This window comes from Passer domesticus, chromosome 7, assembly GCF_036417665.1.
Source record: "Passer domesticus isolate bPasDom1 chromosome 7, bPasDom1.hap1, whole genome shotgun sequence".
Classification (NCBI taxonomy): Eukaryota; Metazoa; Chordata; class Aves; order Passeriformes; family Passeridae; genus Passer; species Passer domesticus.
This window is the reverse complement of record NC_087480.1, coordinates 40,388,676-40,401,362: the sequence shown is the minus strand read 5'-3', so window position 1 is coordinate 40,401,362 and position 12,687 is coordinate 40,388,676. Positions and strand designations below refer to the sequence as shown.

Here is a 12,687-nt window from a genome sequence, read left to right as displayed (position 1 = left end):
CAAGAAGCCAATTACCCCACTAATGATGTTTTTATGGGCTTGTTATTCAGATTAGAGTGAAATGTAAGGCTCAGCTTAACATCTAAAGTGCCTTGCTCTAGAACTTTCTTTTTCTATGAAAAATCAAAACTGATAAACTTACCAAACAGAGAAACTTAGTTATGTACAGTTTTATTCTGTAGAAATAAAAGGTGGGCATGCACAAGTAACATCCTGAAAGAGCAGATGGCTGAGAGGTAAGTAGATTTTTGTCTTCAGTGCAAGAAAACCATGGTAATCTTGATTGCCCCATTTTTTATTGACACCATTGTTTCACTATATAATAACTGAAAAAAAGAACTGATATTACTTAGAATATTATTTGAAACACTTTACTATTTAATTAATTTTATTGTAATATACTATCAAAAGTGAAAGAAAACCCTAAACCAAACAACAACAAACCCAAATTTGAAGTTAAATATGTGTGGACTTCGTGGAAACTGCAGGGCTGTGAGTACAGGCAGCACAGCAACACTCAGGAGGTAACAAATGCTTTAAGAGCATTCAGTATTTTATTGTATTTTTTATTTTAAATGCAAGACCTTCGAGTCACACTTTGTTCAGTATCCATTTACAGATCACAAATAGAGAATGCATGTCGTGGAATAGAGTCTAATCCTCCATTAATCCTCCTTTAAGGCTGTCAGGAAAACAAGCTCATTTTCGGTGTCACGTTGTCACCGGCAGCTGGCTCTCCCGGGGGAGAGGAGGAGCTGCAGGGACCGCAGGCAGTGCCTTCCGTACGGGGAGGAGCGAGCACGGAAACTGCGAATTCCATGTCAAGTGCTTCGAAATACTCAAGCAGAAAAAAAAAAAGTAAAAATTAAAACTCGGGAAGCAGGCAACCCGGGAGTTTCACAAGCCCCTACGCGCACCGCTCCCAAGCGGGAGCCAGCCTCGGAGGGCTATCGCGGCGCGGAGCCGGCAGCAGCTCGGCCATTCCGAGCGAGCTCTCCTGGCTCCTGCCCGCTCCTCTCACCCTCGGGGCCGCGTTCCGGCGCCGGTCCCGCCCCGCAGCCGCCGCGCCCCGCCCCGCTCGGAAGCGCCGCCGTGACCCCGCTGACGCGGGCGGCGGGCCCGGAAGCGGCGGGCGCGGGGCCGGAGCGGGGGCAGCGGCGTTGGGCGGCCGAGCGGCCCCGGGAGCGCCCGGCGCCGCGCAGGTGCGAGGACGGGCCCGCGCCGGGGGAGCGGGACGGGGCGGGACGGGACGGGACGGGACACGGGGGCGGGCGCGGCCATTTTAAGCGCCGCGGGACCGTGGCGTCCTCGCTGCCCCTGATCTGCTCGGTGCCGCTGATCCCGCTCGGGCCGGCCCTGCCCCGCCCGGCCCGGCCCGGCCCGGCCCTGCCCTGCCCTCGGCGGGGGACAAAGGCGGCGGCCCGGGGCCCCGGGCCAGGGCAGCGCGGCCGCTCGGCGGGGACAGGCCTGGCCCCCGCAGGCGCCGGGGGGTCCGGCCCGGCCTGGGGAGCAGCTGGGCTGGCTTTGCCCTGCTGGGGTGAAACGGGAAGAGAAGGAGCTTCGGTGCGGTAATAATAACAAGAGTGCACGCCCGTCCCGGAGCGGGGCACAGGCTAAATGCGGCCGGGAGCCGAGCGAAGGCAGCCCGGCCGCCGCCTTAGAGCTAATAATAGGCAGTGTCTGCTCGCTGGCTCGCAGCAGGCTGTGCCGCGGTCTGCCACGCAGAGATTTTAGTGATTTAATAAAAACCTCAGTTACGCAGATACATAAAACTAACAGAGAAATATAGAAAGCGTTATTTAAAATTGAAGTAATGTTTAAGTTAAGCTAAGAATAATTTTTATCATAATTATTTTGGCAGAGTATGAAATTACTGTTGTATATTTTCTTAAGGTCTGGAGCAGAACCAAGTCTTCACGGGAACTCTTTGGTAATCACCTATGAAGCTCCTGATCCTGAAGTTGCACTTTTGCAATGAAGAAAAGGAGACGGCTCGCTGCAAGTCTAAATGAAAAGGTTCATCTTGGCCATGAGAAAGATACTTCAGAACAGATTCTTGTAGTGGACTGTGCGCAAGAAATTGTTTCCAAGTCTGCAGAAATAGCTCCTGCAGATCAGCTCGAATCTTCCCAAGAACTTTCACCGTCACCAGAACAAAGAAAGCTCCTAAGCTCATTGCAATATAACAAAAATCTACTTAAATACCTAAATGATGATAGACAGAAACATCCATCATTTTGTGATTTACTCATAATTGTAGAAGGAAAAGAATTTAGTGCTCACAAAGTTGTTGTGGCTGTTGGGAGTAGTTATTTTCATGCCTGTTTGAGCAAAAATCCAAGCACCGACGTTGTCACATTAGATCATGTAACTCATTCTGTCTTTCAACATTTGCTTGAGTTTCTTTACACTTCTGAGTTTTTTGTGTATAAAAATGAAATTCCATTAGTGCTGGAAGCCGCAAAATTTTTAGACATCATAGATGCAGTGAAGTTACTAAATAACGAAAGTGTTTCCACTGTACAGACTGATGTGGTAACTGATGCACCTACACCAGTGGAAACACTCAGTGAACTGACAGGTAAACTGTTAAATAGTCATCAGTGCACTTACTGTGGTCGAAGTTTCTGTTACAAGAAGTCCTTGGAAAATCATTTGGCTAAAGCCCACCGCCCCCTTTCCCTGGAACAAAAGCATGGGTTAAAAATGGTTGAGAAGGCCAGCTTTTCCACCAGGCGCTCCACCAGAAGCCGGAAATGTCCCGCTAAGTTCGGTATCAGTGACACTGAAAGCGGTGATGCCTCTGACAGCAACTTGGAAAAAGTCAGTTCTGACAAGGAGACATCTGAGAGAAGTGAGTTTGAAGACAGTGAAGAAAGTGAGTGCAATGTGGATGAAGATGGGCAGGAAGAGGAGATGTCAGGTGAAGATTCGGAATCTGAAGAACAAAGTGAAAAGGAACAGAATGATGCTGAAGAGGGTTCTGAAGCAGTTGACTCAATGGGGAATATTCCTGAAGGCTTAGCTCCCGTCATCATTCAAAGCAGTAGCAAAAAGCTGCTGCAGTGTCCCAAGTGTGACAAAAAGTTTGATCGAATAGGTAAGAGCGAGTGAGGTTCATTTCCTTCATCTCCTGTTTGTGTGGGAAATAAACCAAGTTTTTTCTCTGTCCTGAGGAGTGAATATAAGAATTTCTGGATCATCTCACTGATCCAGTATACTGCTATTTTCTTGAAGTGTATTAAGTTGTTGTGTCTGTGGTGCTAAATAGTTTCAATAAATTACCTGAGCACATTATTTTAAAAATCTGCAAATACTACATTTATTTCTCTTCCACTGCTCTGGATTCTGGTTGTTAGCACAGTGTGTAAAAGCAGTTACTGTGCAGAAATAAATGGCCTGTGAGTATTTAGGGATGGAATGGTACATTTTGGTTCTGCACACATTGGAAGCTCTTTTCTCTTTGCACATTCATGACTTAGAATTCTAGTTCTGTGCTCAAAAAATCCATGGCAAGCATGCATTAAAACAAGTGATACATAAAGTATTTCTTTATAAGCTTGTATTACAATGGACAATTGACTTACATGTTAAATCTATGAGCTGCAGAAGCTCGTAAATTTATAGTACTATACAGCAGCACACATGTATGTTCTACAGAGAAAAAAGTAAAATCTAGCACAAAGCAGAGAGGCTGCTGTTGACTCGAGGTAGATTTATCCACAGGATAGAATTTTGTCCTCAGAAAAAACTTTGGCAAACAGAAGAGAGAATGCAGGCTGTGTGAAAGACATGAGAGAGTAGCATTTTTGTTTCTGGCAGTATGTTGGGTCCCAAGTACAGATAATGTGCAAGGGTTTGTATCTTTCATTGTTCTGCTATTTGAAAGTACCTTAAGATTACCAGTGAGGCTGTTCCCCGTTCTGCAAAGGTACTCGTGATCAGTGTAGTGAAAGAATAGGACTGTAATTTGCAGTATTTAAGGTCAGACTGTGCTGTAAGGTTGAACAAGAGTGACTTGTAACCTTTGCATAAACTTATGGGAAGCGTTTGGAGAGACCTTGGATCAAACACATAGGTGAGCACTGGGCAGTTTTCAGTGGTGGAAGCCAGTAGGAATCTTTGGATGGATGTGGAGGGTACTTAGAGCTTGGCTGCATGTGAGAGAGATTAGAGAACCAGCCCCAAGCATGCCTATTGCAGGTGGTACCTGTTACAGTTCATGCTGACAGATTTGACTTTGTTGTCCAGGCAAATACGAGAGCCACACGCGTGTCCACACGGGCGAGAAGCCTTTTGAATGTGACATTTGTCACCAGCGCTACTCTACCAAGTCCAACCTGACAGTGCACAGAAAGAAACACTCCAGTGACACTGACTTCCTTAAGAAGGAACACAAATGTCCCTACTGCAATAAGCTCCATGCAAGCAAGAAGACCTTAGCGAAGCACGTGAAGAGGCAAGTATAATGTGTCTGGCATTTCTGAAGAAGCGTTATTTTCATTTTAAAAGTGAAGATAAGCATATATATATATATAAACACAGTATACTCTGCATGATTTTTATGACTATTTCTTCAAATTACTCACTTTTCAAAGGGCATGGGAATTAGCAGTATCACCTAACCTGCCGTAAGAAATAGCAGTAGTGCTTCTATGAGGGTTCTGCCAAAAGTTTTTATTACAAATTTTAGAATCTTTCAGATGAGCTAGCACAGTCAGAACACATCAGACTTAAAAATTACCTGACTGCTTTTAATTTGAAGGTAGAGTAAAATACCTTCTTTAGTTTTAGATGTCAGTGCTTTACTGTTGATGATAATAAATGTCTAAATAGTTTCTGTGCAGATTCTTTTAGATAAATAATTTATGGCAGGTCTAATTATAAGGTATTATTATTTACATACTGCCTTTTTTCCTTTCCCTTTGTAAATATCCAGAAGTTGAAACTGCCTTCTGTCTTATCCGATGTTGTATAAGGTTCTACAGAAGTCCGTAGTCAACACTGTTTTCCAGTTACTTGTGTCATTAAAAGTGTTTCAGCATCAGTATTCTGTTCTGCCAGTGTGGTGATCAACTTCCATGACATATAAAGCTTAGAAATAGATATTTAGTATTTGGATTATCGTCATCTTGGAAAGTTATGACGACTTTCAGCTTCTTTCTCCTAGGTTTCATCCAGAGAATGTGCAAGAATTTCTTTCTATCAAGAAGACAAAGAGTGAGGGTTGGAAATGTGATGTAAGTAATCCTTCAGTACATTTTTTTTCCATATAGAGTTTACCTTTTGTGAACTTTAATGAAAATCTGGTATGTGTTTCTGTGAAATCTGAGAAAGCTTTCTAGGGGTTGGTTTTCCTCTAAGTGATACATTTCCTCTGTCTGCTGTTTTAAGGACTGAACTTTGTGTCTACTGTATAGGTACAGCCTCTGGTCAGATAAATAAACCCAATTTGAATTCTAAAATAGTTAGAGGCAGGATTTTTTTCAAATACATCAGTTTACATATTATTAGACTTGAGTGTTATGAATGCTTTAAAACCAGTATTTGCTCTCCTGTTAATTACACATAACAAACACTGACCATAAAGTATACTGTTACAGGAAGGATCTCTCAATTGCAAGGAAAATATATGTTAAATATGAAGCACTTTCTCATTTACCTGCACATGCATGTCGACAGAATTGTAAATTTGTGCTAAATTTATCTCTAGTTGTAAAATCACAGAATATTTTACTTGATTTTCTTGTGAGAGGTATATATGTGAAACTGCATCTGTTCTAAAAAGGAATTTGTAGAATTTCCATTTTCTATGTGTATGCTGCCAAATAATGTTGTAAGGTTTCAGATGTGGGGTTTTGTTGTTGTTATTTTTTTAAAGGGAATTGGTTTCCTTTTTGTTTTTTAGGGCAGCTGTTTAGTTTATGCAAGCTGCTGTATGCTGCAGTATGTCTGCAATATTAGGGGCTGTAACATAATTACAACCTGGCTTTATTTGGGAACTTTCACTTGTAAACACACAGTATAAAGTTGGGAGATATCAGCCATAGGAATTTGTATTGTTCATTGTGCAGCTGGTGGGACTGTGGTTCAAGGTTATTACCTGGTTCATCAAAGGGTGTTATCTTCCAGGTGAAGCTGTATTGTGTGAACGTGTTACAGATTCTGTTTGTTACTAGATAAGAAACATTTTAATGGTGAGAATCAATTGTGCAACATTGTTTACATTCATTCCTGGGAAAGTGTGTTACCAGATGAGTGATTTGATAAACTCCACTTCCTGGTTTGTGGGTTTATTTTTGAAATTGAAAATTGTAAGTAGAGGTTTTTAAAGAAGTGAGCTGTTCCACCTAAGCAGCTCATTTGCATTGAAAATGCACTTGAATTAAAAGCAGGTAGAATTCCAATTTTTGCAGCAGTTGGACATTGAACAGGACCCTTGAGTGCTGTGCTGTGACTTTGTTTGTTCATGTGGTGTGTTCTGAGGGCAAAGGTGCCACAGATGTAAGCTGCACTAAGGTTATTGGTTTATGCTGTAATCTGTCTGTGAACAACAGGATTTGCTGACCATATTTTAATCCTTGAGGAATATGAGCAAATTTACACAAACAATAGATATTAATAGTAAGGAAAAGCAAGAGGGATATTATACTTTATGCCAATATGGATTTTCTTACACCTATATTTAACATTAATGAGTACATTAATGAGTTTTTAAACAAATAGAGCTGCTGGTTTTGATTTCCTTATTCATGTGTGCTCTGTGAAGCTTATTTCAGGAGTTAATGTGTGGGAGTTGTAGTGCTCAGCTGAGATGCCATAAACAACAGCAGGAGTCTCACAGGGAAATATGTGAGCACTCTGTGTGTTGAAGCATAGGACCCTGATGATAAATTGTAATACCTGGTTTAAATTCCTGGATTTGAGCTGTGGATTCAATTCTCTAATTGTACTGTGTGCTTATTTAAGTCACTGCTAATAATTCTTGAATATTTTGGTTTTGGTTAATCTGAAAGCAGTACTAAAAAGCACACATAATGTTGGGCTTGTGATGATCCTGTAGTTCTAAAATGTATTTTGAGTTATATTTCCTTGTTGGTATTGGCACTTTCTCTTTAGTAGCTGCTGTCAGGGAATTTCCCAGAGAAAATAAAGGAAAAGGTGTGACTTTGGTTCTACGGTAGTTTGTACTACAACAACTTTTACCACAGTCCAACTAAACTGTTTCAGCATCCAAAACCAAGCCAAAGCTATTTGCTTTCTTCCACTGGGTTATTTTTGTCTGAGTTACTGTGTTGAAACACCCTAGGAAGGGAGTCTGGGAAGTGCTGGAGTCAGTAGAAGGAAGGACTGGAGAGGAACATACAACTGCATGCAGGAGTTGCCAGTAGTTGGTTTAGGCTGGATCTGCATCCTGACCTATGCAGCTACAGTCCACTCTGGTTTATGTAGAGTACAGGTTGGTTTTGATGTTGACTGCAAGGCTTTCCATAGTGACATAGAGGTTTTTGAAGAATCCGTATTTAATCTTACATTGGTGCAGAGAGCAGATGAAATAAACTGTTACGAGTTTATGAAGAGGAAAAGAATCTGGTTGTATTGGATGTATCTTTGACAAAGTGTGGTATCATTTCAGATTTGTAAGAAATCTTTCACTCGAAGACCTCACTTGGAAGAGCATATGATCCTTCACTCTCAGGATAAGCCCTTCAAATGTACCTACTGTGAAGAGCATTTTAAATCCCGCTTTGCAAGACTGAAACATCAAGAAAAATTCCATCTCGGTATAGAAAGCTCCTTCTGACATGTAAACACTAGATTTAAAGTAAAACATTCCCCCACCAGTCCTGGTCAGTCTGGTTTCCACCCCACCTCTTTTTACAATTCTCTTTTCCACTTTTGGGGGAGAGTTGTTGGAAGGTTTTCTTCTGGGTTTTTACTTTTGCGTTCAGCTGTCTTTTTGAGGCGTTCTCTTGTACCCAGAAAAGTCAGAATTTTGGGGAGGAAGAAGAATTAAGGTTAGTTTGATTTGAAAGTTTTTTGCACAAAATTGATTCTTAGCTAGGGAGTCAGATTCTTCCTGAAGTTTTCAAAGGACCTTTTCCTTTCCTCCTGAAGTATTCTGCAGACTTTTTAATACTACTGATTATTTCTGCTGGGTAGGAATTAGAGGGTGATAAGAATTTTTTATTTCAAGTGATCTAAGTGGGCTTAATTGCTTTTGACTATGAATTCTGAGTTTTTGCTTTACTGTCATGAAATTTGCCAAAATGCCAGATCTTAGGAGTAACTTAGCAGAAAGCTCACAAAAGCTAACTAAAGTATGCTGACTGTAGTAAAGATGAATAATTTGTTAGACAAAACTTTTGCTTTGTAAACTGATGAGGGTTTTCAAAGTAACCAGTCTGGGCTTGTTGTTTATTTTAGCTGGCAGTCAATCCTACTCCATGTGTCTGTCTCTCTGTAGGGCCTTTTCCTTGTGATATTTGTGGCCGCCAGTTTAATGACACAGGGAATCTGAAACGCCACATAGAATGTACTCATGGGGGAAAGAGGAAATGGACATGTTTCATCTGTGGGAAATCCGTCAGGGAACGGTAAGCACTTGGCTGACTACTTGAACTTCAGCAGAACACAGCAATATTTAGCATACTTTGGTTGCTGTTGAATATGCTTGGAGTTTTTAACATAAATGAGACCATTTCAAGAGTGTTAGTGTATTAAAAGGTAGTGTGAGAGCCACAGGTAGCATGGGATTTTCTGATCACCTCTAAAATTAAGAGGGACAGCTGTAGGTAATTAATTATGAAGTACAAATATATTACAAAAGTCTTACCTCTTATTCACTTCATTTAAGTTTCTTACTATTAAGTTTCTTAAGTTTCTCTGTTGTTGCAGTTTTTTTGGAAATAAGTTTTCTTGAATGTATGTTTTCCAGATTTACGTTGGGACAGTGTTTTATTTCTTTCTTGATACTGTTTCTAGACCCAGTTGGTTCAGTAAATAGGTTGCTAGGCTGTCATGTGTTGGTGTGTATATCTGAATTTATACAGCCAATCAGATCTACTGTGATCCATCACAGTAAAAGAAATTAAGAAAATGATTGTGTGCTTCACTTTAAAGTGGCAGGGACATTGCTTAAAGTTCAATTTTACTGGCTTTGTTAAACAGAACAACTTTGAAAGAACATCTGAGAATTCACAGTGGAGAGAAGCCTCATCTCTGCAGTATTTGTGGGCAGAGTTTTCGTCATGGAAGCTCTTACAGGTATAGAATTTTAGTAAACAAGCTGCCAAACTGTTTTGCTTCTTTGGTGATATATATGCATTCATGTTATTGACATAATTCTTTGTAATGTATATGTGTGATGTACTCCACTTCTGAGAGCATTAGTGAATGTTCTAAACATCTTTCCATTTAAGAGATATATTTCTAATCTGTCAGAATTGATTTAATTTGTAATACATTAATGGTTTAAACACTACAGATCTTTTCTCAAAGTTGAGTTTTTTGCATATGTGTAACTTCTGTGTTTTTGTTATTCAAAGAGAAAATAAGCATAGAATATCCCACTAAATTAATTTAACTTAAGAGAGCTCATCTCAGTTCTCTCTTGCTTTCTAAGAACAATTCAGGTGCAGTTCAGCTGCAAGTTACTTCTTGATACTTGTGTGGAGCATTAAAGACGGCATTTTCTGCTATTTTGCATTGAATTAGCAGTACAGATTATGTTAACAAAATTGCATTTTATGGTCATGTTTATGACTCAATATGCAGACTTCATCTAAGAGTGCATCATGATGACAAGAGATATGAATGTGAAGAATGTGGGAAAACATTTATTCGGCATGACCATCTGACAAAACACAAAAAAATACATTCAGGTAGGTATTTTCTTTGGAAATTGGCTTCAAAATTACTCTTTCGAAATTAAACCATATAAAAAGTTAATAATGGAATTTCTTTTCAGTGCATGCAATGTTTTAGGCCTGATAAAAGCTCCTGCCACTCTTTTTAAGGTCTACTAAAGTAGAGTTAATCTTACATGTTTTAAAGGTTTAAAAGTCAAATGTTTCCTCCATGATACCATAGAAAGCTGAGGGACAGTCAAAAACATGTAACAATGAATTGCTTTAACAATCATAAATACAAAAAGCAAAAGTGAAAAAGGAGGATTTTTTAATGATTCCAGATTTCTTTTTTTAAATAGCAGTTGTGTGAAACATTATTGCCACAACACAGAGGAAGCTGTCAGTCTCTGTCAAAGTTTGTACACTGATCACTTCAATGCAAAGAACATCAGAGAGGTGTTTCTGAACTCTCTTGTGGGACAGAGGGAAGGAAGACTGAGGGAATCAGCCCTGTGAACAGATGGGGATGATCAGGAGGAAGAAAAAAAACCTGGTGCTCTGAGAGCAAAAACGTTATCAAATGTATAGGAAGAGCAAATATTCACCAGTGACTTTTTCACAACAGAATCCAGAGGAAATACAACCTTTTAGGAGGCAAAATACTTTCTAGGCAGCATGGAAGTATGAAAGTGATCAGAGTCTAAACTTCCTGAGTCTTTATGTGAAAGACAGCTTCTTTCCTGGTGTTTGAAATCATAATGTCTGCTATGAAATAAAGAAATCTTTGAAAACTCCCAAGTACAAAAACCAAAAACAAACCAAAACAAACAAAAAAAATCCTCTTTTCTGCTCTATTTGCTTTTCCCCCTCTAGAAAGTTACATTCTTTGACTGTCCACACCCCTATTTACATGAGAAGAAATATTCTGCCACATTGTGGAAGATCTCAAGATGACTAAAAAGCATCAAGATACTCTTAAACAGCAGCATAAAAGAAAAAGGTAACTATGTCCATCAGGATGATTAAAATGATAAACACTGAGGTGTAATTTTAAATGATACAAATTATTAGCTGAAAATAATTGCTATGTTTCAATAAGTTTCTCTTTAAAGGAGCTGAATTATTGGAGGTACGGTGTTTCAGGTCACAATGAAGAGAGTACATTCCCAGTCATTCACTTGTACTCCCATGCAGTGAGTTTGGGGAAGTGTCTCTTGACTTGGAGCACAAAGTTCTGTCTAGGAATCATTTGGATTAGTCCTATATAACAAGTGGGAAAGTCCCTACTCCAATAGAACCACCATTCTGTCTTATTTCTTCTTTAATAGGAGAGAATCTTTCTCCAAGTGAGGTGTGGAAGAGCTTGATTGGCTGAACTTTGGGACCATGATTATAGGTCATAGCCATTTGATAATTTCCAAAATGACTTAACCAAAATTTATTGAATTTTGCCTTTGTAGGTGAAAAAGCACATCAGTGTGAGGAATGTGGAAAATGTTTTGGCCGTCGAGACCACCTCACTGTTCATTATAAAAGTGTTCACCTAGGAGAAAAAGTTTGGCAGAAGTAAGTGTGGGGTTTTTACAACTGCATGAATGCTTCTCTACTGTAACTGATTTTGTTGGGACTTGCATGTGTGAGCAGAATTCTGCTTATCTGTGTGTTTGTCACGCCTGTACCTCAGGCTTCCTAGAGATATTACTACAGTTTGAAGGGGATGTCAGAAAATTGCCTCCACAATTTAAGCTAGGTATTTAGTTTGTAGCACAATTAAGTCAATAAAAACATTAAAAAGGATTAGATTTTAATTTGTCAGTTATCTCAGTGTTGTTTTTAATTGATGGTTTGCTGTAATATTCTCATTGCAGACTAGTTAAAACTGAATTATTAGTCATCATGTAAGCACGAGGGGAATTATCTCACATTTAAGGTATTTTAGAAGCTGACAGCAGATTAGTGGTTCTGAAAGGAGGTAAAAACTTTGAAACCCAAGTTGTGTCTCTAACTTGAAAATGCAATAGGTTTTAAAACTCTTGAGCTCTAAAAATAAACTTCTCAGAGATTTGAAATAAACAGCTCTGGTTGTTTTTCAAATTATGTGTTTTAGGTGTTAGTACTCATTAGTGTTGTGTAGAAGCCATTAAAGATGTGTCTGACTTTACAAAAGTACACTACATTGCTTTTTCTGGTTTTTTCCCTTGGTAGGCAGTAGCCTACCTAGAAATTCTGCCATTCCTAGAACTTGATTATGTCAAAGTAAAAGCTTCTTCTGGGTGTTGGGAAAAAAAATGCTACTTAAGGAGATTTTGGGGGTTAAAAAATAAGTTGTAGTGGCTTTTGTTCTTTGAATACTTAAGTGCCATACTGAAGTGCCAACAGAGAATAAAATTGAATGTTGAAAACAATGTAATTGACATTATTGGTATGTAGATGCCAGGAAATAGGAACATAAGTGAGGAAATTTGGAAAGTTTGGTATTTAGCTATTTTGCAGTTAAAGATTTCAGAAAGGACTGTGGACATAACTTTACTGCTAGCTGGTTACAAAAATAACACGAAATGTCTTTTTTTCTTTAAAGATATAAAGCAACTTTTCACCAGTGTGAAGTCTGTAAGAAAGTTTTTAAAGGGAAATCCAGTTTGGAAATGCATTTTAGGACACATTCAGGTAAAAAGAAAATAAACCCCAACTAAACCACAGAACATGTAGGAATGTATTTTTATGCATCTATATTGATTAAATGATTTAATTCATTATGGTTGTTGAGCATTCAGGATGAGAGTAGGAGAAAGCAGCAAGACTTTATTCATTCTCCTATATTGGCCATTCCTGAATA

At 39.4% G+C, this 12,687-nt stretch overlaps 1 protein-coding gene across 6 annotated transcripts in view; it reads left to right on the top strand.

The window, feature by feature from the left end:
- ZBTB41 (zinc finger and BTB domain containing 41) overlaps positions 1-12,687 on the top strand; it is a 58,174-nt gene that overhangs the window by 39,811 nt on the left and 5,676 nt on the right. For 3 of the 6 annotated variants that reach the window (XM_064427919.1, XM_064427922.1, XM_064427920.1), the window contains 9 exons: positions 1,894-3,100; positions 4,252-4,459; positions 5,171-5,240; positions 7,637-7,784; positions 8,468-8,597; positions 9,172-9,267; positions 9,778-9,884; positions 11,312-11,417; positions 12,430-12,518. In XM_064427919.1, coding sequence (XP_064283989.1) covers positions 1,975-3,100; positions 4,252-4,459; positions 5,171-5,240; positions 7,637-7,784; positions 8,468-8,597; positions 9,172-9,267; positions 9,778-9,884; positions 11,312-11,417; positions 12,430-12,518 — 2,080 coding nt within the window. In that variant the 5' untranslated portion in view covers positions 1,894-1,974. Of the gene's footprint in view, positions 1-1,051; positions 1,203-1,439; positions 1,569-1,893; positions 3,101-4,251; positions 4,460-5,170; positions 5,241-7,636; positions 7,785-8,467; positions 8,598-9,171; positions 9,268-9,777; positions 9,885-11,311; positions 11,418-12,429; positions 12,519-12,687 lie in introns of those variants that run through there. The other 3 variants (XM_064427923.1, XM_064427925.1, XM_064427924.1) reach the window with 3 other exon arrangements.